General features: G+C 57.4%; 1 protein-coding gene across 2 annotated transcripts; it reads left to right on the top strand.

The window, feature by feature from the left end:
- Positions 1 to 8366: 8366 nt before the first annotated feature.
- On the top strand, positions 8367 to 22398 carry LURAP1 (leucine rich adaptor protein 1). 2 transcript variants are annotated; one of them, XM_075935905.2, is made up of 3 exons: positions 8602 to 8741; positions 15376 to 18180; positions 20416 to 22398. In XM_075935905.2, exons 2-3 carry the CDS (start codon positions 17989 to 17991, stop codon positions 21133 to 21135), a joined length of 912 nt encoding a protein of 303 aa, XP_075792020.2. In that variant the 5' UTR covers positions 8602 to 8741; positions 15376 to 17988; the 3' UTR covers positions 21136 to 22398. The 2 variants fall into 2 exon arrangements, with proteins under 2 accessions (XP_075792019.1, XP_075792020.2); XM_075935904.2 differs by lacking the exon at positions 15376 to 18180 and having other exon boundaries at positions 8367 to 8741.
- Positions 22399 to 26410: the final 4012 nt, after the last annotated feature.

The following is a 26410-nucleotide window of genomic DNA, read 5'->3' on the forward strand; positions in this document are numbered from 1 at the left end:
GTTTTAAGCATTTCCGGAAAAGGGTGCCAGTGTAGACGTAGCCGATAGGTCTGGAGAAAGGGAATAAGGAAAAGGAATGTACTTGTTCCCCTAAGAACTAGGGGTCACCCAATGAAATGAATAGGCAGCAGGCTCGAAACAAACAAAGGGAAGTTTTTCTTAACCCAGCGCACAGTCAGCCCGGGGACAGGTGCTCCTCACCATGCTGATTCTGAGGAAACTGCATTTTTGGATGAAAAATTGTTGAATCAACAACAAAACATCAGCCATGCCCATGTGTCCGAATTTGGAGACGGCTCCTCTGTTATAAACAATAGTAAGTGCAGCCAGAGAATGAAAGGGCACATTCGATAGCTGTCGGCTCCTACAGTGTTGCCTGCAAGCCGAGCGGCTGTGCGGCTATGCAGGAGAGATTCAAACGCTGCCCAGCGGATTAGCAGTGCCCCCAGCTAGTTTTTTGTTTCTATAGGTGGTGCCCATTTGCACACGCGTCGGTGCACATAACAAAGTTATTCCACACATGAATGGAAAAGATTCGAGGGAACTTTAGGGTCCTAAGTGCATAATTACCAGTATCCCAGACATGCGTAGACCACGTGATGCAAATGCTGCCTCCGACCCATCGATAAACAGCTGGAGCCCTGCAAATCCAGGGCTATTCGCTTTCTAACCACATCCGCGGAGGTGGCTGCGGATCTCCGAGGCCCATTTTCGCAGATGTGGCTGCGGATACCAATTCTGTATCCGCGCAGGGCTCTGTAGATAGTTGCTCCGTGCACCACGGGCCAAATACGCCAGGGGTGTAATTTGGCCTGGCTCCACTGAAGTCGATGGAGTGACGCTGGCACCAGATGAAGATCCCACCTCATCGCCCTTTTTATGCACGTTCCTTTCCGCTTCCCCCTTCCTCGCACTGTGCTCTAACCACTGTATGTGGCCAGGTGACCTCTCCGGAGCGTGGCCCGACCCCGGCTATTCACGCCCAAACACTCGGCAGCTGACAAAGCGGCTCAAGACTGGACAAGTGGCCTCCAAAGATGATGCTCCCGGCCCTGCTGGCCGTGAATTCCCCGGCGCCCTGGGGAAGGGGAAAGCCAAGGGTCTATTACGCCTTTACGCTGCCAGCTGCGGGCAACACCCTTGCAGGGGAAGGCTGGCTAATCCCTGGGGGGCCCACAGGCGTGACGGGTACAGCTGTGGCTACTGACATCTCTAGACAGCCCTACACCAGACCCACCTCTGCCTGGAGTCAGGTCAGAAATAGAGTCACGTCTAATCTGCCCTCCAGCCCCTTAGCTGGCCTGTTGAAGTGGAGCTGTGTAGCATCGCTCCAGATGTGGAGCTAGCCTGGACGTGTCTGCTCCCTCGGACTGGAGAAAGCAGAGAGGGACGCGGCCTTGGAATGGATGCACCCTCTAATCTTGCCACCCATGTGCGGAATGAATTTTGTTCTGTGCACCGAGGCATGTGCGGATGTGCACCACCAGTGGAAACACAAACTGCCAGCTGGGGGTGCTCTGCTGGGCCGCATTTGAATCTCTCCTGGGTGGCCGCGCCCCAGCGCTCGGCTTATAGGGAATCCTGATTGTAATACAACAGGAGCAAAGAGCAAGCTAGCCGTCTGGTGCGGCTCAGTCATCAGCGGGCCAGCCCTTTGCCAGGCTGCAGTGTTACTGTCAGATTCTGTGCATTTCCCCCAAGGTGCCTTCCATATGCTGGGCGAGGAAGGAGGGGCTAGTGGTTAAAGTTCAGGGCTTGTAGACAACCACCCTGCTTCGCAGGTCTGCCAGTCATTCTCAGTGCAGCTAGAATCCACACCGGCTGATTCTATGGACCCCTCAACACCCACCGAATCAAAGAGCCTGATCCCTCAAAGGATCAGGCTCAAGCCTCTTCCCCACCCCCGCCCAGTGCCTCAGTTTCCCCATCTATCTGCAAGATTAGCAGTATTGCCCCTCCCTGTTGGAAGGTGTCAGTCATAGGAGGCTGGGGAGATCTGTGCACATCTGGAGTGTAACGTACGAGGATCAGAATCAGGGACGGCTGACGCTGACCAGCTGTTACGGGTAGTTAGGTTGGCTCATGAAAGTGGATCTAGAAAAGGGGGGAGGGGAGTGATTGCTAATGGGAAGCAGGCTGCGTAGCTGTCCGGAATTCCCTCCTTGGCCTGAGTTAAACTGTGCGAAGCAAGAGGGGAAAGCGCTGAGTAATCGGAAGAGCTCAGAGACATCTCCACCGCCTCGTGTCATCTACGCAGCCGGGGAAGCATGCAAGGGGAGGCAAAGATGTTCTGCTGGAGGCCCAGAGATGACTCCCAGCTGAGACAGGCTTAGCAGGGCCCCTGCCAGCTCAGCAAGGAGGAGATGGAGGGGAGCAATGTTCCCTGTAATTTTTTTCCATCCATGTGCAGAATAAGTTTTGTTCTGTGCACCAAGGAATGTGCAGATGTGCACCACCCATAGAAACACATGCTGCCAGTGGTAGGTGCTTTGCTAATTAGCTGGGCAGCATGTGACTCTCACCTGGGGGGTTGCCCAAGCACTCAGCTCGCAGGGAACACGGCGTGTCATCATGGCCTCCTTGCTCTGCTAAAGCCGAGCCAGAGCAAATAATAACCGTGCCGAAGGCTAGGGATAAAGGAACTTCCTCCGCACTGGAAGGAGTGTCCTTGAAGAGGACAGGAAGCGGCACGTCCCGGGCACTTCAGGGCGACGCAAGTCTGGGGCTGCAGTGGGTACTGCGTGCCAACTTGGCTGTGCTTTGCAACACTTCAGTGGGAAGCCGGGGAGAGCAGCAGCTGCCAGCTAAGCCGGTGCTGCCAGACAGGATATTATATTGTATCTGCAGCGAGGCTGGGGAGGACCTGAAATGCTTGCTTTTTTGCCTGGGAAGCTCAAAATTAGGATTCGGGCAGCACAAGACCCCTTCATGCTGCCTGTGCCAAGAGCAGACGTCACCCTTCCTGCTGCCGTCAGCATGCCAACTACAGCCTCCCTCCGTCTCCCTCACTGGCCTCCCCACAGCCCCCTGCCAAATTTCCTGCACTAAGCGCTGACCGTTGACTCCAATGGCAGCCCTGTGTAGTAAAGAGGTTTAGTCACCTGCCTCAAACCCACTCTGCTAAGAATGCTTTTTATACAACATACCGTTAACCTGTGGAACTCCATGACACATGATACTACAGAGGAAATTAAAGAGAGAGCTAGACTCTGCAGGTACACTGGGTGCTATAAAAGGAAAAAGGGCTCTGCATACTCTCACCTCATGATGCAAATTTTGAGCCAATCACTCCCATTAAAGTGAATAGCAAGACTCCCATTTATTTTAGTACCATGACATGTTCTTCTTCTGGGAATGAGAAGAAATAGTCCCCAATATAGAGTATTACATATTTTGTCCAACGCCTAGGTCCATGACTGGAAATCAAGGCACTAACGCACAGTCCCTGCAGATCCCTGGTCAGGGTAGGAGGCGGGGCCTGGCTCCGTGTTCCTGGAAGGGGCAGGGCTTCAGGCACAAGGGGCGGGCCTTCCAGCCTCAGAGCTGCCAGGAGCACGTGATGCAGCCCTCCAATGGCAATTTAAAGAGCCCGGGGCAGGCGTCCGTTGGCAGGGCCTGTTAATGCAATGCAAACCCATAACCATTGGAATTGCAGTTCCAGGTTCTGCATCTACCCCTGAATTCCCCAGCGCTGTTTATGGCTATTGATGACTTGTATTACAGCAGCACCCAGAGGCTCTAGCCAGGATCAAGGCCCGGTTGTGCGAGGTGCTGTACACACACATAGGGAGAGGAAGTCCCTGCTCCAAACGGACGAGAGAGGCAAAGGGCAGGTGGGGAAACTGAGGCACGGAGCAGGGGAAATGACTTGCCCAAGGTCATGCAGCCGTCTAGAAGCAGAAGGGGGCGACGGGAGAGGTCCAGGTTGGATATTAGGAAAAACTATTTTACTAGGAGGGTGGTGAAGCACTGGAATGGGTTACCTAGGGAAGTAGTGGAGTCTCCATCCCTAGAGGTGTTTAAGTCTCGGCTTGACAAAGTCCTGGCCGGGTTGATTTAGTTGGAATTGGTCCTGCCTAGAGCAGAGGGCTGAACTTGATGGCCTTCTGAGGTCTCTTCCAGTTCTATGATTCTATGACACCCCAGCTGAACTCTGTGGCCAAACTCCCATGATGGTAAATAGCTCACGATGGTGTTTCCTCAGGCTAAGGCCGTACTAATGCTTTGGCACTGTCTGTCAGAGGAGCTCATCAGGTTTTTGCAAATAAGAGCTCGGTACACAGCCCTGTTCCCGGCATGGGACATGTGGGGAAACTGAGGCACAGAATGAGGCGTGGCTGGTTGCCCAACCTCACCCTGGAGAGCTGGAACAGATCTAGGGTTAAAGTTCACCATTGCCTCATACCCAGGCCTGTTCCCAGGGCCATCCCTAGGAGCATACGGGGCTTGGGACAAGTCTGTTTATATGACTCCCCCCTTACCATTTTGGATACAGGTAAAATCCGGTTACAGTGACCTTCAAGGGCAGTTGCAGGCTGCCAGTTAGATACTGGAGACGGAGCCCGAGTCCCGCAATACTGAGCACAACAAAGAAATCCGGTGCTGGCTTCCCACCCATGAGTGTGGGCCTGATCCCACTTCTGGCACCAGACCTCTGCTAGCCCCCCAGGATGAACTGGCGCCCTGAACCCTTAAGCACACCCTCTGGACCTGCCCCCCAGCACCCCTACTCCCACCCAGCTGGCCTAGCATCCCCCCCACAACACACACGCCCTGAAGTGTAGGGCCCCCCAAAGTGTGGGGCCCCGAACGGTCACCCCAATCTGCCATACTCAAGAAACAGCTCTGCCTATCCTGTCACCTCAAGACTATCCTTCCTCTATCCATATGAGGCCTGCCATCAAAATAAGCATGTTTGGCACTTCCCGAGGGCTTTACAGCTTCCAAACGCTGCCGAAATATTCCCCACGGAACCCCAAAGCACATTCACAAGTAGAAAGACAAACTCTACTGAATGTCAGTGTGTTACGCTGAGGCCGATGCTTACCAGCATGTGGCAACACAGTGTAGGACAGGAGGCGAGGAGCTACCAACCCCAGGGGGAATAATATTGGCAAAGTCAATATGATGCGTAGGTAGCAAGAGGATGGAGGCTTTGGAAATACCCTTTAAGCTCTGGGATTAAGTATCCAATCCAAGTGCTCCACTTAGGAAGGAACAATCCATTTCACACATAGGCTACGTCTACACTGGCCCCTTTTCCGAAAGGAGCATGCTAATTTTCAACTTCAGAATAGGGAAATCCACGGGGGATTTAAATATCCCCCGCGGGATTTAAATAAAGATGTCCGCCGCTTTTTTCCGGCTTGGGAAAAAGCCGGAAAAAAGCATCTAGACTGGCCCGATCCTCCGGAATAAAGCCCTATTCCGGAGGATCTCTTATTCCTACTTTGACGTAGCCATACAGAATGGGAAGTGACGGTCTAGGAAGGAATCCCGTCAAGGAGTCAGAGTGGACCACAAGCTAAATATGTGGTGCTGTTGCAAAAAAAGCAAACATGATTCCGGGATGCATTGACAGGAGTGTTGTGAGCAAGACACGAGAAGTCGTTCTTCCGCTCTGCACTGATTAGGCCTCAGTTGGAGTATTGTGTCCTGTTCTGGGCACTGCATTTCAAGAAGGATGTGGAGAAATTGGAGAGGGTCCAGAGAAGAGCAACAAAAATGATTAAAGATCTAGAGAACATGACCTATGAAGGAGGCTGAAAGAACTGGGCTTGTGTAGTTTGGAAAAGAGAAGACGGAGAGGGGACATGATAATGGTTTTCAAGTATCTAGAAGGGTGTTACAAGGAGGAGGGGAAAATATTGTTCTCCTTGGCTTCTGAGGATAGAACAAGAAGCAATGGGCTTAAATTGCAGCAATGGAGGTTGAGGTTGGACATTAGGAAAACCTTCCTGTCGGGGCGGTTAAACCCTGGAATAAATTGCGTAGGGAGGATGTGGACTCTCCATCACTGGAGATATTTAAGAGCAGGTTGGATAGACACCTGTCAGGGATGGTCAGGATGACGCTGGGTCCTGCCGGGAGAGCAGGGGACTGGACTCGGTGACCTCTCGAGGTCCCTTCCAGTTCTAGTGTACTACAATTCTTTGCTATTTCAGAGATTTGTTCTTTGACTTTAAGGTGAGAAAGGACCCTGGTGACCATTGAATCCGGCCTCCTACATAACCCAAGCCAGAGAACTCCATCCAGCGATTGCAACATCAAGACCAACATTTCTGATTGAAAGATTCCTGGGGTAGCCAAGTTAGTCTGTACAGGATACACTTAAAAGACAACAAATAGCCTGGTAGCAATTTAAAGACTAACAAAACATGGAGATGGAATCATGAGCGATCGTGGGCAACATCTCCATGTTTTGTTAGTCTTTAAAGTGCTACCAGACTATTTGTTGTTTTTTAACTTTATTTCTGATTGAGTTAGAGCACATGTTTTTAGCAAGAAAGATACCGGCTTTAAATCTTGATTTAAAGATCTGAAGTAGCGGAGAATCCAGTACACCCCTCTGTGAATTGTTCCAGTGGTTAATTACCTGCCCTGCTAATAATTATTGCTAATTATTTCTCTAGCTTCAGCTTCCAGCCATGGCTCTCATCATGCCTTTTCCAGCTAGCTAGCGGGTCGTCTCCTCTCAGGAATCTCTCCCCCGTTGTCATCTGAAGGGATCTGTCACCAAAGCATGTCCACGGGGGTTCAGTGATCTCTGGGCCATTTTTGCTTTTTTTATTCTGATTTGGGGTTTTTCCCCCCGTTTTCTCCTGGAATCCTGGGAGTGGCAACAACATTATCTGGGAAAAGCTGTGACCAAAAGGTGGGATCTGGACACAAGCTGATCTCCAGCGGCAAGATACTCCAGACCTGCGGTTCCAGTACCAAGGCAGGGACGTCTAAGCGCTATCCCAGTTCTGACACTGGTTTGCCGGGTGACCTTGGGCAAGGCACTTAAACCACCCAGGATTTATCCTTGCAACCCCCATTGTACAGGGGGAACCAGGAGAGCCTAAAACCTAGATCTTCAAATTAGTGGCGCTTCAGAGCCAGATACCTTGGACTTTAGATCAGGCCAGGCAGGTAAAGATGTCTCCTGGTACAACGTCAGCCAGCACAATTTGCCATGGCTCAGGCATGTGGCAAGTAAACCAGCACCCCCCCCCTCCTCCCGCTCAGCACGTGTGGGACACCTCCACCAGGAACCAATAACCATCAAGGCATAACTCCAGCTGGTGGCAACGTGGTGGCTTGTTCTTGGCTGAACAAAAGCTGGGGAGAAATCTCAGACTCAAATCCACGGCAGAGAAAGCCTCAGGCAGCTGGCACGGCCACCCAGCTCCACCCTCCGGCACCTCCTGAGGCTCTGCCGGCTCTTTGGCTCTGCCCCGGGAGTGGGGAGGGCTTTGGGCCCTACGGCAAGGCCCCGTCTCTTTTCCCCTCACCTAGGCGTACGTGGGGCAAGTTCGGCCGGCACAGGCCTGGAGACCACAGGGTGAGTGAAATGCTGCAGCGCCTCGGCTGTTGTCTTTGGAGGCAGACAGCTGCCAGCGGCATCCCTGTGGGAGCTAGGCCTAAGCACCACCCAGGAAGCCAGCGAGAGAACGGGGACTTGCGCCCAGCTCTGGCAAGCCTCCCTACTGCCCTGCAGACAGCCCGCTGCCCCTCCAGCACCCCCACCCTGGCGGACATTTCCCCCCTCGCTGGGGCTGCCAGCTGGATCTGGGGAGTTCATTCTGCTGTGCATCTCTCTTGCACACACACTTCCCTGGCCTGCACACACACACACTTCCCTGGCCTGCACACACACACGCACACACTTCCCTTGCCAACACACACACTCTTCCCCGACCTGCACACACACACACACACACACACTTACTTCCCTTGCCTACACACACACACACACTTCCCTGGCCTGCACCTGCACACACACACACTTACTTCCCTTGCCTACACACACACACACACACTTCCCTGACCTGCACACACACACACACACACTTCCCTTACCTAAACACACACACTTCCCTGGCCTGCACACACTTCCCTTGCCAACACACACACTTCCCCGACCTGCACCTGGGCGCACACACACACACACACACACTTACTTCCCTTGCCTACACACACACACACACACACACACACTTACTTCCCTTGCCTACACATACTTCCCTACCCCCTCCCCTCCCCTCCCCTCCACTTACTTCCCTTGCCTGCTGCGCCAAGCAGGATTGGTCCACACCGCCAGGCGCTCCCCCCCCCCCACACACACACACTTTTGCGCGTGCGCTCCACTCGGGGAAATAAGGCAGCTGCGCTGCGCCTACACACGGAGCCTTACGGCCGCGGGGTGTATCGGCCCGCGGGCAGCGGCCGGGCTGCCTGCAGCCGGGCAGGTGGAGGCGGCGGGGCCGGGGCTGTCGGGGGGCCGGGCTGCAGGGCCCCGCGCGGGGCAGAGGCTGCGCTAGGCGGCCCGTCGGGCAGGAGCGGGGATGGAGGGGCCGGGCTGCGAGCCGCTGCCCCCCGACCTGAAGGAGCTGGAGGGCAAGGTGGGGCGGCGGCCCCCCGACGGGCTGCTGCGGTGGCTGCGGGAGGACCCGGCCGCGGCGCTGCTCGGGGAGAGCCCGGCCCGGGGGCAGCGCCGGGGGCTGGCCGGCAAGATCAAGGCGCTGAAGCTGGAACTGGTGAGTGGGAGACCCCCGCCCACTGCCTGGTCTGCCCCCCCCAGCCCGCCCCCCGCCTGACCCCCCAGCTCCCTCCCCAGCTCCCCCTGCCCCCCATCTTCTCCCCCGCTGCCTGGGCTCCCTCCCCGGCTTCACAGCCTCCTCCTCACCTTCTCCCTCCCCATCTCCCCCCTCCCCACTGCCTGGTCTGCCCCCCCCCCCCCCCCGCGAGCCCGCCCCCTGCTTTCCTCCCCGCCTGACCCCCCAGCTCTCCTTGCCCCCCATCTTCTCCCCCACTGCCTGGTCTGCCCCCCCCCCCGAGCCCGCCCCCCCACTTTCCTCCCCCGCCTGACCCCCCAGCTCCCTCCCCATCTCCCCCTGCCCCCATCTTCTCCCCCTCTGCCTGGGCTCTCTCCCCAGCACCACAGCCTCCTCCTCTCATCTCCCCCCCCCCCCCCCGCCTGCCCCTTCTCATCTCCCCCCTCCCCCTCACTCCCTGCTGCCTGGTCTCCCTCCCTGGAGCCACAGCCTCTTCTCCATCCCCCCCTTTGCCAGTCCCTGGGGCTATACTCCTTCTCCCCATACTTGCCCCTGTCCCTTCCCATCACCCCTGGGGCCCCAATCTCTCTACCCCCCATGCCACTCCCACCTGCTCCCTGTGGCTTCTGGCAGTCCTGCTTTCCCCCTTGCCTGCCCCTTTGGGCTACAGCCCCCCTCCCCATCTGCCCCTCACCCTGTCTGCCCCTCGGGCCTGCAGCCTCCCATCACATCCTCCCTTCTCCACTGGGGCCACACCTCCCCCTTGATCTCCCGGGGGCGAGGGTTGGGACAGTTCTTCCCCTCTCTGCGCTAGGGCCAACACTGCCCTCCTGCCCCATGGAGTCACCCCCCACCTCCTCTCCCTCTCTGCCCCATGGGGGGCTCAGGGCAGCACTGCTCTCTGCTTCCCTGCCCCGTGGGAGGGCGGGGACCGTCCTCTCGCTGCCTGCTCCGTGGGGTCACCGATATTCTGCTCTGCCCATCGCTGGGGCATCTGGCCCCTCCTCTCTAGAGCCAAGCCTGGCTCGGTGGGTGGGGGGAGGGGTTCGTTGTGGTGGGAGAGCCCCGGGGTTTACGCTCTGAACGTGGGGACGTGGCCCCAGGGTTGAGATGCCCGACCCGGCTGGAGTTCCCAGCTCCTCTGGCAGTCGAGCTGCCGGCCCGGGGGGGGTGGGGGCGGGCAGGAGGAGGCAGTGTGGGGTCGGGACTGTCCCCTGATGTCCCCCTGGGTGTTGGCTAGGCCGGGGAGAGCAGCCTCCAAAGGAAAACACTGGAAAGGGGGCCACTGTGCTCCCGGCCTGTCTAACCATGGCTGTTTAAAAGCTTATTGTCAGGGAAAGGAGGAAAGTCTGGTGGATAAACCACACGGCTGGAGTCCAAGAGACCTGGGGCTCTTCCACTGAGTGTCTTGGACAAGTTCCTTACGCTCGTCCCATGCCTCAGTTTCCCCACCTGAAACTCCTCCCTCTAGTGGCTCGATTTTTGCTGGCAGTTGTGCGCATGCACTAGTCTCTCCCCTTGTCCATGACTCAGTTTCCCCTGCTATAATGAGGCCGGTGGGCACATTACCATATCTCCTAGTGGCTTGGGCAGGGCGACTTTTGGCTCATTGAATGTCAAGCGCTTTGAGATCCTTGAAGGGTAGCGGGCATAGAAGGGCAAAATATGATCTAGCCAAAAACTGGGTAGGCAGGTTTTTCTCCCCAAAAGAGCAGGGATCATCTTTTAAGTGTTATAGGCAGGGAATTCTAGCCCTCTTCCCCCTTCCATGTGTCAGCTGCTGTCTCAAGTCGCCTCTTTTCGCCGTCTGTGGCTGCTTCCTACCTCCGCCCCCCCCCCCCCCCCCCGTTCACCGCCAGGAAGAGGGAGCTGGCCTCCTGCAATGTCAGCTGTGTTCTGAACACGGAATCCTAACGCTGCCAACGGCAGGAAGCAAGCAGCTGGCGAGTGACTCACGGCATCGCGACGGGGTGACTTGGGAGTCGGAGAGCAGTTATTGTCGTCAGGCGACCCGGCAGGCCGGAGGTTAGCGAGGAGGAGGGGGGAGTGATCTGCTGTAGGGGCAGTGAACCAGCCAATTTCCAACCCCCTTACTCTAGTTTAATGATTACAAGGGACCTTAGATTTATAGCTCACTGGAAAGACACACTACATCCAGCAACACACTGATTTCCCCCACCACTGTGCGAGGGCATTGTCTCAGCCCTGAAACGGAAGGGAAAACAGCCACTACCGCTTCTTGCAGCATCCAGAGAAGTCTCTCTTCTAGAGCACTCGCTCTGCCTGGGAGAAATGCTCCTGTTGTAAACCATCGGGCTGCTACGCTCCACCCCAGAAGCAGCTGCACGGAAGTGGCGTCTTACGGCCCAAAGCTTTTGAAGTGCATCGTGATGCAAACAGCTGTGTGTGCTCAGTATATTAGCAGATGGGAGCTTGGGCTTGGAAGCCTGAATTCAAAGCTTCTCCCTTTCATTGATCTCTGGGGAACCAGGATTTGCATCCAAAATGTGGTCTAAGCACAAATGATCAGTATTTAAAAAATTCCCCCAGACGGCCTCCCTCGCCTCTGTGCTAGCATATGAGAACTGAGAAGAAACCCCTAGGGGGAGCCACTGACTCTATCCCCTTAGCTTTAAATATCTCAGGTATAATTAGCAACGTGGGCGGATTTTTATGTAGCAGGACAAATTCGTCCCTGCTGGAGCAAGGGAGGCTTATGGCCTGTTGTTCCTCGGCGGAGTCTCTTTCACGTGCTCTGGTTGGGTGGGAGAGATGGGATGCTGTTGCTTTAAAGAGAGCAGAGACTGGGAGACCGTCAATCTTCCCAGGCCTTCATGCTGGGAAGAATCAGCCACCCAGGTTCACAGACGCTAAACTCGCTGCGTGTTACAGTCGCAAGCCAAAGCGGGGACTTTGTAAGGGGGCGGGGAGGCTGAGTGGATGGGAAATGACAGCATCATCTGAGCCATCCGTGCAGGTAGAGACCCCAAGCGCTGAAGATGCTCTGTGGAGGCTGATGCATTCCACAGCCCAGGTGATCTAGGTGCATCTGAGCCATCCGTGCAGGTAGAGACCCCAAGCGCTGAAGATGCTCCGTGGAGGCTGATGCATTCCACAGCCCAGGTGATCTAGGTGCATCTGAGCCATCCGTGCAGGTAGAGACCCCAAGCACTGAAGATGCTCCGTGGAGGCTGATGCATTCCACAGCCCAGGTGATCTAGGTGCATCTGAGCCATCCGTGCAGGTAGAGACCCCAAGCGCTGAAGATGCTCTATGAGGCTGATCCACTCCACAGCCTAGGGGCTGCACAGTAGTGCCCCACAACAGTGTCAAAACCTTTGTTATATTTGACTGGATTCAGGTCCTGGCTGCTTTGCCTCTGTCACAAGCGGCGTTGATCCCTCTGCTCAAAACCGATGCCTGCTGAGCCTCCTTTCCCTGCCGCTGGCTGAGAGGGGATGGCCGGCAATAGGGACAAAGTACCTGCCATGGCTTCAAGCTGCCGGTTCCTCTTAGAGACACCCTCCAGAAAAGCCCTGCTGTCTTGGCAGGCTAATTGTCCCAGCTGTGTTGCTCATGGTGCCTGGGCTCCATGAAAATGGAGCGCAATTGAAAACCTCTTATTCACTCTTGCGGCTCTTTACCAACTGGTCAGTTTCATGTTTCCAGGTAGTTTCACGTCCTGTTTTTAATGCATGCATCCAGTGGCGTGCTGGCTATCTTTGGTACTTACCTCCCCGTTACTGTAGGATCCAGATGCCTTGCAATCTGTAATTTACTTAGCTTCTCAGTCCCTGTGTGAGGCAGGGTACTGAGAGATAGGGAGAGGTTATCCTAGGTTGGATCTTAGGAAAAACTTTTTTCCTAGGCGGGTGGGGAAGCACTGGGATGGGTTCCCTAGGGACGGGGTGGAATCTCCATCCTTAGAGGTTTTTAAGTCCTGGCTTGGCAAAGTCCTGGCTGAGATGATTGAGTTGGGGTTGGTCCTGCTTTGGGTGGGGGGCTGGACTTGATGACTCCTGAGGGCTCTTCCAACTCCAGGAGTCTCTGATTCTATTACATAAATTGTCCCCTAGAGCAGGGGATTGGCGTATAGTTCTGCCTTGTCATTTTTTTACCCTGCTTGACATAACTGGCCGTTGTCCATACAAGGGTCAACTCCCTTCTTTGGGATCTGCTGACCTCTACTGTGGACATCGGCTCTGGGCTTACTCGGCCTTCCCAAGTTCAAAGGTCAGTTTCATTTCTCCTCCGCATGGCTCATGCTGCAGCAGACTCGTGGAGGAAAACATTGACAGGTTGACGAATTCTCCGAGGAGAGGGGGATTAAAGGAGCTACCGGCAGCTGGTATTCAAGAGCATTTTCCCAACCTTCAGAATAATTCCAGGGGGGAGTTGTTTGCTTCGCTGGTTCCAAAGAACCATAGCACACTAGAACTGGAAGGGACCTCGAGAGGTCATTAAATCCAGTCTTCTGCCCTCCTGGCAGGGCCAAAAGCTGAACTGAGGAGGGAGCTGGGTTTGGGTGAGGATTCAGAGGCCAGGTCGAAGTCTCTGGATCCTATGGCAAATGGGTTGCGCTTAGAAGGGCTGAATGCTGGTCCGCATTGGAGAGCAACCCTCGTCCGGCACGTTCAAGCTAAACCCCCCCCCCCCCAGTCGGTTAATCCACCTTGTATCTCCTCTGGTTCTGGGTCCGGGGAGCCAAGACTGGAGAAGCAGGTTCTAAGGGAGATTTTCGTTTAGTTCCCAACCCTGCTGCCCTACTTCGCCACTTCGGGAAAGATTGGGAGTCGATCTTCTGTATCTGACCCTCCGGGTGCGGCAGCATTCCTGGGAAGGCCAAGTTGTGGTCTACAAACTGTGGCACGTAGGGAAAATTTCCTGGTTCCTGCCACGCTCTGCCCTCTGCGTGTGGCCTACCTGTTCCCTGCTCCGCTTTCTTTCTCCGTGCTTCTGGGTTATGCCGAGCAGTGACATAGTTGGCGACCTGTAAGTGACCATCCCCGGGGCGCGGTTTGCACCTCTGGGTGCTGGAGTGAGGGCTACCAGTCACCATCATGGCATGGGTTAGGCTTGGCTTGCATTGCAAGAGGGTGCTTTACGGTCCTCGCTGCTGGAGCCTGGCTCTGTGTTTTAAGGACCGGCAGAGACTCGGGGGAACAGTCGGGAGGCCCGGCTGTATCCCCCGCGAGCCCTCTGCACACCCTGGTTTGGAAACACAGCAGCTGCTCCCAGAAGAACACCTGCTGTTGCGTTTCCCGTTTGTTCTGTGCTTTCCTGAGGCCCGTGACCACTTCCTGCACAGCGCGTCCTTCCCCGGGCCTGGATTCCATCTGTTCCTTCCCCTTGCTGAGATCTGCCCCGATGTGCCCTTGGGGTCAAGCACAGGCTCACCGACAAGTCCTCCGGCCCCTCCTCTCTCGCAGCGTGGGATGTGCAAGCCGGGCCAGTCGTGCTGAACGCTCAAAGGAAACTCGAGCGGGATGTTTCCTCCCGGTTTCTCCTCACCCGCCATCCTCCTCCTACCGGAGCTGGGGTTGACCGAGGGAAGGAGAAGCTGGAGACGTGAGTGGGAGGGTGTTTGTGCTGCTCCATTGCCAGGGCGTGACCACAGCTAGCTTGCGGGTAGGGCGGTGACCCCAGGCTTGGACGGGAGGGCGTTTCTCTCGGGCCCCTTTTGGAGGGGCGTCTGGGAGGAAGGAGAGAAGAGGGGACCCTAGACATGGCCTTGGCGGGAGCATCTGTGCTGCTTGGAACAGCCGCTACAGCGCCCGAACTTCCAAGTAGGGTTGCCAGGTGTCCAGTTTTTGCCTGGACTGTCCATTATTCCGGTCCCCCATCTGGTAAAAAAAACCAGAAAATACTGGACATGTGAAATGTCCGGTATTTCCTGTTTCCCTTGGAACAAGCCAGCTGGGGACAATTTTCCCCTGCTGCATCTGGCGGGGGTGGGGGAGTGAGTGGGGAGGGGCCATTTAAAGGCACAGTGCCTTCTTTTTTTTTTCGTTTTGCCCAACAACTTTGGGTCTCCTCCTTTTTTTCTCAACAGAATTTTTTCCGTGTGTGTGTGCGCGCGTGTGTTCAGTATCTTTTGTTAAACCATCTGGCAACCCTACTTCCAAGCTGGAAATGAGTGCGGACGTTCTGGTTGGAGCCTGGGGTCTGGCGCAGGGGGAGGATCTGGGATGGCTACGCCGCTGGGTTTTCTCCTCTCGTTCGAGTCAGTTAGTCCAGGTGCAGACTCGGGGCTGGGAGTTTCCCTCGCAGGGTGGCTGTGCCCAGGGAGGGGAAAGATGCATTAAGGCAGCAGTTCCCAGGTGTAGAGTCGTGCCACCCTCAGGTACCAGAAGGAGACGCTCGCCTGTCGACCTTCGAGCAGCTCTTATTCCAGTTTCTTTCCAGGTGCTGTAGGCATCTCCGGGTCTCTGCCACCCCCCTAGGCCAGTATGTTTTGAATTTGGGTGGTGGAGAGAGACCCACCCGGGGGAGAGGGGGGAATGAGAGGCCGGCTGGGGAGGGGTGAGGACGCGAGGCTTAGTTGGGATTTTTTTATCCCACATTTTTTTTGGCCATCAGGAGATGCTGATTTGTGAAACCGAAACTTTTTTTGCAGGAATGTGCCGCTCTTGCTCCACTTCTCATCTGGAGAGATCCCTCCGGGCCAGGCTGGCGTTACTGGCCAGCCCGGAGAGACCCACAGCCCCATGCTGTCGGCTGGGATGGGGGCGAGCCAGGTTCTCGTCCCCGCCCCATGCCTATGTGTACGTCTCGAGGAGAACAGCTGTGACCGGAGAGATGGAGACAGCCCCTCCCCCACCCCCTTGCCGGAATTAAGGATGCGAACATGCCATGATCCCGCTAACCGTGGAGCCGACACAATTGGTCTCGGCTATCCGATGAGTCGACACGCGCCGCGCTGCAGAACCACAGTGGGGGTAGAGCCAGGGCTCTGGAGCCACCCGCTCTGCTGGCCTGTATTTTAAGTGTAGGAAGAGCTGCGGGGCTCTTGTGTTTAAACCGCAGAGGCGCAGCGATCGGCGTGAGCTGGGATTGCTTCGTCCTGGCTCGCGCTCAGTTCAGCAGCCACAGGGGCTGTGCCGGAGCAGTCTCTGTTGGCAGCATCCAGGGCTGGTCATGGACAGGGGTTGCGGCCTGAGGCCAGCCCTGGCTGCTGCAAACGGGGGCTGTTTGGTGGCACTTCTGCTTTTGAAATGCGCAAGAGCAGACGGCCCGCAGTGGGAACCGGCGCCAGTGGAGACCGACGCAGTTCCTGCTTTTGCCAGTTCCCCACTGGGCCTCTGCCTTCCCTGCCCCCTGCGGACACGGTGCTGGGGGGGGGGGACCAGCTTTAAGCCAGTCTCCCCCCAGCACCGGCTCCTGTTCCCACCCCCCTGCCCCTGGCCTCTCTCTGATGGCGGCAGTGGGCGGGGAGGTGTGTACGTGAAGTGACTGGTCCAGTCGCTGCTTGGCTATCCGATAAGCATTTGCTCATCAGCTGGTGGACTAGTCGCTTACATCCCTAGCCAGAATCAGCAATAGCTCAATCCAGCGCTCGCCCCGTCGACTGGCTGTCCTGTGGGGGGGATGGGGGACGATCTCTCTGGGTTTTCAAGAGAAGCTTTGCGAGGGTTCTGGGTTGTCCTGATAGCAGACAGGAGAGTTTCTGAAGTCCCCAAAGTGTCGCGGTTGGGGAAGAGGGTGGTTTTCCCCTCTCCGTTGTGGGCTGGGTCTGGCGGGAGTGCGGCTGGCTCTGGGGAAGGGCTCACTGGAGCGGTTGAGAGGTGGGGGTTTCAGGCTGGCAGAGGGGAGTTTTTGCTGCTCCCCAGGCAGTTCCAGTTCCCCCTCATTCCAGGGATGCACGTTCCCAGTTTCCCACCCGAGCCAGGGAGTCCCAGCTGTCTGCTGCAGCCCCGGCCTCTCAGCTGCAACTTTCCCCCAGGTCTCCTGCTCCAGGCTCACTCCTCCCTCTTGGCAAAGGGCTTCCCCAGTCCCGTGCCACAATTCAGGCAGGCCCCTGTGCTCCTAACTCGCCCTCTGCCACAGGCTGTCTGTTTTCTCCCCTAACCCCTGGGGCTGTCTACGCTAGCAAGATCTTGCCGCCTGTCTACACTGGCCGCGAGTATTTGCACAAGAACACTGACGTTCTACTGTATGAAATCAGGGCTTCTCGCGCAAATACTCTGACGCCCCCGCTCAGGGATAAGCCCTCTTGCGCAAGTGGCCAGTGTAGACCGGTAACATCAATTTCTTGGGCAAGAAAGCCCAATGGTTAAAATGCCCATCGGCGCTTTCTTGCGCAAGAGAGCGTCTGCACTGGCACGGATGCTTTTGTGCAAAAGCACATGGTTTGCGCAAAGGCACATGCCAGTGTAGACAGTCTCTTGCACAAATACTTTTAACAGAAAAACTTTTCCGTTAAAAGCATTTGCGCAAAATCATGCCGGTGTAGTCACAGCCCGGGGGTTTATCCCGATCCGGAGCTACCTCCCAGATTAACACCTGCCTCAATTCCCCAGCTAGCTGGCTGCTCCCTTGAGCACCTATGGCCATAGAGGGGCTGTCTTGGGGCCCCAGGCCTTCCTCCCCTTGAAAGGGGGCAGAATATCCCCGGGCCGTGCAGTGTGGCGTCTGCATTAGCTCGTCCCGTCCCGGCTGTTCAGCAAATATCTGTGCGGCCTAGTTCCAAATACGCCGTTCACTGTGATCGGCCCATGCTGGGTGCGAGCACAGGGCCGAAGAACCGGTCCCTGCCCCGCGGCGACACGAGCAGGGGAGGGAGGATGAGGCAGGCCAGGTGGCCAGCAGCACTCCCAGCCCGCCTGTTGCCTCATGTAGCTGGCAGCGGGGGGAGGAGCGTTGTGGTCTGAGGGCTGAGGTTTCCACCCGGCCCTGGAGCGGATGAGGGCATCCCCTGAGGGGTCACAGAGATATTTAGCCTTGCCTGACTTCATCCTTAGCCGCCACCCCTCCCCTTTCCTAACATGTGTCCCCCTCAGACACGTCCCACGGTAGGGCCAGGCCCCTAAACCCCCCTCCCCTGCCCCACTCCTCTTCCAGCTTTGCGTCAGCCCCACTCCCCTGCCCCGGCCTTCCCGGCTTGGCTGGGGTTTCCAGCCGGCTCTGGAAGCAACACAGCGGCTTGTGGCAGGGAGTGGCGCGTAGGGACAGGAATGTGTTGGCAGGCCGGGCTTTCTGTGAACGAACCAGATGTTTATAGCAACGGTTGATGCTGCAGCAGGCCTGGCTCCGGCCCTCCACCGGCGCGACTCGGCGATTCGAGGAACGCCGTCGCAGAGAGCAGGGCGTGCTCTGCCGGGACGCCGCTGCGCCTGTATCGTGTCTTCTGGGGCAGCTGCTGCCTGGCGGTTTTAGGGGTGTGGGCGTGCCCCCACGGTTCCCTCTCCTGTGTGGTTGGCAGGTCAGGGAACAAATTAAAATATCCTTTTGTACCCCCTCTTCCCGAGCAGGGCTGTTTCCTCCAGCAAGGGGGGGCAGGGATGGACAGATGGACATGTCGTTTCCACACACCCCCTCCCCCAGAGAGCAGGACTGGTTCCTCCAGCAGGGGATGAGAAGTGGGGACAGATGGACACCTCTCCCCACATACACACATGCCCCAGGAGCAGGGCTGGCCCCTCCCGCAAGTGGTGTGTGTTAAGGTTAGGGATGGATAGACAGACACACCCACCCTCCAACAGGGGGCAGTAGGGAGAGATGGACACCCCCCCTCCCCCCCCACACACACACAGCAGGATTGGCCCCTCCAGTGGGGGTGGTAGGGGCTGACACATGTTGCTTATGTGCATGCGCCCCCCCATGTGTGTGTGGGGGGGTTACTCCTGGTGTTACACTGCAGTCTAGTCTCACCAGCCAAGGCCCAGCAGTGACCAAAGTGTGGTGCCCCCTGTGAAGGGTGGGGGCTGGTGCTAAAGAGGCTAACAAGCTGGGGGCGGGGGCTAGGGCCAAATAGGCCTCAGCCCCTGGGGGTGAACACTCAGATAACTTCTGCTCTGGGGTGTGAGAAGATCCACCACAGCCCTGTCCCTCCCATCCCCCTCTTTCAGCAGACCCCTCCAGTGGGCGTATGCTGGGTGGAGGGAGTATTGGCACACATACCTTGTCCCATATATGTCACTGCTGCGGGACCTGGGGGTGAGTTGCAAGAGACACGCAGGGCCTAGGTGTGTCTTGAACTGGTCTCACTCTGTGCTTCGGCTGCCTTCCCTCGTGTCAAGGCTGTTCCCCCTTGTTCAAGTGCAGGACCTGCAAGAGACTTTAAAACACCCAAGTTACAGGGTGCCAGGGGGTCCGCGGGTTCCGCACAGAGGAGTTAAACACCCAACAAATCACTAAAACAACCCGCTTGCGTCTAACTAGACATTCCCTGTTCTGCTTACATCTCTCTTGTGCCAAGGTTTAGTCTTTCCCTAGGCATGGATATCACTGGAAATCCCATGCCTTCAGAGCAGCCTGTGGGGCGGGGGATGTTTGGCCAGGCTCCTGGGGGAGTCGCTGACATGTTTGCAGAGCCAGTTCCTGTCCTGCCAGCTCTGCTGGGGGCTGGCGCAGCAGAATGGCTCGTGGAGCTGAGAGGAGGTGGTGGGGGGACAGGTAGATGCCCAGTGTCTCGGTGCCTCCCCGTCTGTGATTTATTTGTCCCTCCCAACAGCCCTGTGAGGCAGGGCCCTGCTGTGATCCCCTTTGTCGAGATGGGAAACTGAGGCACAGCGCGACTCAGAGGTGGGCCGTCTCTGAGGTGAAGGTAGCAGGGGCTCTCTTTCCTTGTGCCTTGCATGGCATGGAGGCTACTCTCCACACGGGATCGACGGGAGGCCCGCCCCTCCTCGTGCTCACCCACCCGTGAGGCTGGCTCATTATCAATCCATTGCAGGGGCTGGCAGTAGCAGACAAGGCCGGGGGGGGGGTCTGTATCTCCCCCTTCCCCCCCCACCTGTGAGGCTGGCTCATTATCAATCCATTGCAGGGGCCGGCAGTAGCAGACAAGGCCGGGGGGGGTGTCTGTATCTCCCCCTTCCCCCCCCCCCACCCATGAGGCTGGCTCATTATCAATCCATTGCAGGGGCCTTGGGCTTTGCTGGCACTTGCATCTCTTCTGTTCTCTGCCTGGGGCACAAGGCAGCCTCACGGGTGGGGGGGAAGGGGGTGGGAGCTTTGCTTTAATTCGGCCACTGGCCATGGGTGTGTGTGGGGGGGGGTGGGAGGGTGGAGCCTGTGATATGCAGGGGACAGTGGAGTTGTCAGAAGGGGGCGGGGCTGAGGGGGAAGGGGCGGAGCCAGGGACAGCCAATCCTGGCAGTGCAGTGCTGTTTCCCCCCCCCCCGCCCTCAGAGCTGTGTGGAGCAGTGCTCCAGCGGTGATTTAAAGGGCCCAGAGCTCCAGCCACCACTGCTGCCACGGTAGCAGCTGGGAACCCCAGATCCTTTGAATTGCCAGGCTCCTGGGCAACTGTCCCCTCCCCCCCAGACGCTGGACGGTCTGGCCGGCCCTTCTGGTCTTTGACTCTGTTGGGGACGCTCCCTGAGCCCCCTGCGGCAGCCCTAGGCCTCCCGTGTGCGCCCCCCCACCACAGGCTTGCCCGGGGGGAGCAGCCAGGGCACAGGCTGACCCGGGTGCCCTTTGTCTCCCCGCCCAGGCCTACCTGCGAGCCATCGACGTCAAGATCCTGCAGCAGCTGCTGGTGGTGAACGAGGGCATCGAGGCCGTCAAGTGGCTCCTGGAGGAGAAGGGGACCCTGACCAGCCATTGCAGCAGCTTGGCCAGCAGCCAGTACAGCTTGGCGGAGAGCCAGGAGACCTCGCGCCGGGGCAGCTGGACCAGCCTGCAGGACCCCAGCGAGAAGCTGGACAGCATCTCGGTCGGCAGCTACCTGGACACGCTGGCCGACGAGACGGACGTGTACTGCCCGGGCGCCGCGGAGCCTGGCCTGTGCTCCACGCCGGGCCGGCCGGGCCTCCCGCAGGACTGGGCCAGGAGCGACCCGGATTGGGGCCCGCCCAGCAAGGCAGAGCAGGACAGATGCAAAGTGGACCCGGCGTGGCTCCGGTCGGACCGTTCCTCGGCCCGGCATGCCCTGGAGCACAGCACCGGGGATCCAGCCGAGCAGCTCGCCGGCCCTCCGCCCCCCACCGCGCCTAACGGCTTCTTGGGCAGGCAGATGTCTGCCTCGGGACCCAGTAGGGAGGCCAGATCGCCGCCTACGGCGGGGGAGCCGAGCCGGGGCAGCGCGGGCCTGAAGGCCTGGAGGAACGGCCCCGTCGACTTGGAGCCCTGCAAGCTCAACAGCAAACTCCACCGGGAGTACGACGCCCACTGGCGCTGGGTGCAGTCGCAGGACGACGTGACGTTCTTGTAGCGCCCGGAGCCCGGCCTGCCGGCGCCGTGTCCTGCCGATCCTCGCCCGGATGTGGGGGGAGGCCAGATTGGCGGCATTGAAAATTACCCATGAGCCTCGGCAGGAACAGCTGGCGGAACACTCCACACCATCCTCTTTCCCCGGGGGTCTACATGGGACCTCGCTCTGCCAGACAGTAGCCGGAAGGTGCTGTTGGATTTACCTGAATAGCGTGATCTCGAAGAGGGGGGATCACAGGGAGGAGCCAGGCTGCCCTCCGACAAAGCCACCTTGTTCTCAGCCCCCTTTGATTAGTGCAGACGCCAGCACTAGAAAGAGAGCACTTTCCCTCCTTGGCTTGATCCCGCAGCCCAGCCGTCCCCCTGGGTTTAAGGAGGGGCGGGAGGTAGTTACAGCATGGGTCTGTTCCTGGTTCTGCCTCGGACTGGGACATGAGCCCCTTAACTTTGCTGGGCCTCAGTTTATCCTTCTGCAAAATGGGCCAACAGGCTGCCTGCCTTGCAGGAGTGGTTATTTAGTGAAGGGCCAGCGGTGCTGCACAGGAGGCAGACCACAACCGAGCTGGGGGGCGTACAGTCCAGCAGAGCCGAGCCCCAGAGCCCTTGGGCGTTGCATCCTTGGCCACGGCCAGGCCTGGGGTGTATCAGGCTGGGTTTGACCTCACGGGAAGATTGGGCCAGGACAGCAGAGAGGCTGCGGGGAGGGAGAGCCCCTTGTTTCAACAATGCATCCAGGTTGCTTCTGGAGCCACTGTGCTTTCCTTACCTAGCCCTGCCTCCTCTCCCGCCCTGCTCCCGTCCTCACCCCCTCCCTCCCGCCCTTTAACTAGGTAACAGGCCTGGGGTGGCCTAGTGGTCCCCTAAAAGCCCCAGTTGCATTTGGGGCAGGCACAGTGGAGAACAGCCACAGGGGCATGCTGGGAGCGGGACTCGGGGTGGAGTTGGGGGGTATGCTCTAGGCAGTGCTGCAGAATATGGGGCAGGCTGGGGAGGCTGTTGTAACTTAGACAGAACACCCCCCCCCAGCACTGCCCAAGTTATTCCCGGGGCTCTAGACCAGCCCAGGGTCAGGGGGTGCAACACTGGATTTAAAGTCTCCAGAACACCCCTCCGGGCAGTGGGATATAGGCAGCACCTCTTGGCACAGCACCGAACCTCCCCGCGGCGTGTGTCCAATTTGTAACGGTCCAGCCTTCGGCCTCAGCCAGGGAAGTCCAGTTTCCCCTACCCCCCGTTGTCTGCTTAGCCCTGGACTGCAGGCAGAGCTGGTGCAGTTTACATCTGGTGCACCGAGGTGTAAAGACGATGCGTGAGCCAGCACCACGATCCAGCTCATTCTCCCCAAGCCGGGGTGGGTTTTTGGGGGGCCGGAAAGCAGCAAAGGGATTCCATCTTTTTTTCTTTAAAACCACTCAAATTGGAAGCCGCCTGAGGAGCTGCCTTGCACCATTTGGACACGGGCACTTGAACTGCATTTGAAACCAGTTTTTACGTTTCCAAACGTCGCTCAGTTCTGGGCATTGGTGGACCGACAACCCACCGTTCCAGCTTGAGATGCCGACCTGCCCCAGTCGTAGCCGGGGGGTGGGGGAACCAGGAGAGATGGGTACCTAGCAACCCATCACCCAGGAAGCCAAGGGGGAGATGTTTTAAAGGAGACACAAGACCATGTACCCATGGTAGGTCATAGAATCATAGAACCATAGAGCTGGAAGAGGCCTCAGAAGGTCATCAAGTCCAGCCCCCTGCCCAAGACAGGACCAATCCCAACTCAATCAACCCAGCCAGGGCTTTGTCAAGCCGAGACTTAAACACCTCTAGGGATGGAGACTCCACTACTTCCCTAGGGAACCCATCCCAGCGCTTCCCCACCCGCCTAGGGAAATAATTTTTCCTAATATCCAACCTGGACCTCTCCCACCACAACTTGAGCCCATTGCGCCTTGTTCTGCATCTGTCACTACTGAGAACAGCCTCTCTCCATCCTCTTTGGAACCTCCCTTCAGGAAGTTGAAGGCTGCTCTCAAATCCCCCCTCACTCTTCACTTCTGCAGACTAAACAGACCCAAGTCCCTCAGCCTCTCCTCATAAGTCATATGCTCCAGCCCCCTCATCATTAGGTCTCTGTGTCTGTTTCAAGCCCAGCCCAACCCAACCGTTGCTCCCGGTGCGCACTGGCTGGACATCAAATCAATGGAGCAGGCAGATTCTCAGCTCGGGTGATGGCCCGTCTCTTTCTGTGCGGAATCAGGCTTGGCCTGGGAGGTTTGTCTGAGTCTCAGGCCGAAAGAGCTCTGCAGGTGCTGACTGCATTTGGGACCCACTCAAACTGTGAGAGCAGCGGACACCTGCTTTTCTCATATCCCTGAAGCAGATCAAGGGGCTGTGCCTGTATTGCGTCTGCACTGCCAGGTGCCTGGTGCCCCTGGGAATGGTACCACCTGCGTGACAGGGCAGCCTGACTCCTGGCCCATTCAACCTGTGGGATTTAGCAGCTGCGCCTTGGCTATGTACCATCAGTTCCCTGCCAAGCCCTGACGTCCATTTGGTGCTTTGATTTTGGGTGTGGTTCAGACTAGGGATGCAAGGGACTAGTTGAGTCACTAGTTGCCACCCCACCCCCTTGCTGCCTCTGTATCAGAGGCAGCAAAGGGGGAAGGAGCAGGAACTGGTGCTGGCAGGAGATGCTTAAAAGCCAGTTCTCCCCAGCACCGTCTCTGCAGGGGGCCAGGGCTGGCAGGGGCGCAGCGGGGGACCTGGTGTGAGCTGGGGCTGCTTCCCAGAAGCGGCGGCTCTGCTTTTTAAATGTAGTAAGAGCCACCGGCAGCTCTGACTACATTTAAAAAGCAGAGCTGCAGAGTCTGGGATCCAGTGCAAGCCGAGACTCAGCTGTTCTAGCTCGCGCCCGGTCCCAGACTGCTGCGGTTCTGACTACTTTTAAAAAGCAGAGCTGCAGAGTCTGGGATCCAGTGCAAGCCGAGATTCAGCTGTTCTAGCTCGCGCCCGGTCCCAGACTGCTGCGGCTCTGACTACTTTTAAAAAGCAGAGCCTCAGCGAACCTCCGTTATCGACTACCCCATTAGCTTACTAACCGCTATTTAACATCCCTAGTTCAAACACGTCTTCATGAGCGCAGCACTGGCTTATTTCCCCCTCCCCCAGCAGCAAAACTGGCTCCTCCGGGCTGGCCGATACTTCGACCGAGACTAACCGTGTGTGGTGTGGCTGGCGAAAGCAGAACATAACTGGAATTCGTGGCAGAGGGCTGGGCTACCAAAAGGCCGCCTGGGTCTCTGGAGATCACAGCGACAAAATCTAGCAGCCCTTCTGTGTCGCCACCACCGGACCAGCGCTCAGCGGCAGGGAAAAGACCGACCGTAAATAGGCCGGTGTCCGTCTCCACCTTGCCAGCCTCTCTTGCTTTGCTGCGCCCCATAAATGTGTGTATATGTAACGCCGACAGCAGAACCGAACCTGGGACCCCCTGGAGCCTGCATGAGCCTCTGCAGTAGAGCTAAAAGCCAGCTGGTGCTCAGCTAAGGCTGTAGAGCAAACCCATTCTCTCTCTAAGTGGCCTCAGTGCTGCTGCATGGGCTAGCGACCCACACCCAGTTGGTGCGTGGGTTACGTACACAGCTACCTTCCTTTCCCATGTAACCGGCTAAGCCAGGGGGCGGGGGGCAGGGCACCTTGCTTTATTGATCGATGTGCCAACTAAAGCTTCCGTGCTCGTGTTGCATGCCAGCATGTGGGTGACGCTGCTCTGAAGGCTGGGGAGGGAGGATAAAACACAGGCCACGAGGCGCGCCAGGAGCAGGGATGGCCGATGCTGTTAAGCCAGCCACTGTCAATGTGACTATCCTGCTTAATAAACGATAACCTTTGGAAACCCGGCACAGAGCGTGGCACTCTTTCCTGGAGATTTGGAGCCCGGAAGTCCTGGGCAGCGGGCGATCCCATGGCCTGGGGAGGCGAGGCAAGGTCCCCCTCACTCCCCCAGCCCTGCCCTTTCCACACCTACCACAGCCTGCTTCCCCGTTGTGGCCACGTGCCATTGTCCACGGTCCCAGCCTGCCCTGGCCTTGAAGTTGAGACGAGCCGGCAGGCAGGTTTGCACAGGGATGTGGGGGGCTGTGCCACCCACGCCCCCGGACCAGCCAGGCCCCTGCAGCCGAGCACAAGCCCCGGCATTGGATGGACAGTTTTCTCAGTGCTGGACAGACAGGCTGCGTCTAGACTGGCAAGTTTTTCCCGCAAAAGCAGCTGACTTTTGCGGAAAAACTTGCCAGCTGTCTACACTGGCCAGCTTGAATTTCCGCAAGAACGCTGACGATCTCAGGGAAGATTGTCAGTGTTCTTGCGGAAATACTGGGCTGCTCCCGTTCGGGCAAAAGCCCTCTTGCGCAAATGCTTTTGCGCAAAAGGGCCAGTGTAGACAACGCAGTATTGTTTTGCGCAAAAAAAAGCCCCGATGGCAAAAATGGCGATCGGGGCTTTCTTGCGCAAAACCGCATCTAGATGGGCATAGATGCTTTTCCGCAAATGCTTTTAACGGAAAAACATTTCCGTTAAAAACGTGCAGAAAATCATGCCAGTCTAGACGTAGCCACAGAGTTTTCCCAGCGCTGGGAGGACAAGGCGACATGGTGCGGCCCCCCAGCCTCTGGCATCACCACAGCAGGCTCGGGGAAGGGGTCTGGGGGACTCTGGTGGAGCATGGGTGGGCCGGTTTGGGAAGGCTGTGCCTTCCTCTGCCTAGGATACCCATCTGGGGAGAACTGGCTTTTAAGCATCTCCCGCCAGCACCAGCTCCTGCTCCTCCCCCCTTGCTGCCTCTGATACAGAGGCAGCAAGGGGGCGGGGCGGCAACTAGTGACTCAACTAGTCGCTTGCATCCCTAGTCTGAACCACACCCAAAATCAAAGCACCAAATGGACGTGCAGGAAGGTGAGCAGCAGAAATGCCTAACACTGGCAGCAGGATGGCTTACAGCAGGGAAGGAACCCTTCTGTGCTCTGCATCCCAGACGTACGAGGCACCTTAGGTTGACCTCCAAAGTCTCGGTATTTAGACCATACTCGGCAGCATAAAAACAGCACAGAAGTAGCAACCTCTCTCAGCAACTTTTCCTTGCCCTCTGCGTTCTGACTGCAAGTCTAGCTGGGTATCACGTTAGTGGGGGAGGGTGGATCCCTGCTTTGGGGAGGAATTTCTATAGGTATCGTGGAAACACACCTGGAGCGTGGACTGGAGTCGATTTAGTTGGAAGGCATTAA

Source organism: Pelodiscus sinensis, chromosome 9, assembly GCF_052426305.1.
Source record: "Pelodiscus sinensis isolate ZL-2025 chromosome 9, ASM5242630v1, whole genome shotgun sequence".
In the NCBI taxonomy this organism is placed as follows: domain Eukaryota; kingdom Metazoa; phylum Chordata; order Testudines; family Trionychidae; genus Pelodiscus; species Pelodiscus sinensis.

Coding starts and splice junctions, on each gene's coding strand:
- LURAP1 (XM_075935904.2), top strand. CDS start 8,550: ATGGAGGGGCCGGGCTGCGAGCCGCTGCCCCCCGACCTGAAGGAGCTG. Junction 8,742..20,415: donor AGGCGCTGAAGCTGGAACTG/GTGAGTGGGAGA, acceptor CTCCCCGCCCAG/GCCTACCTGCGAGCCATCGA.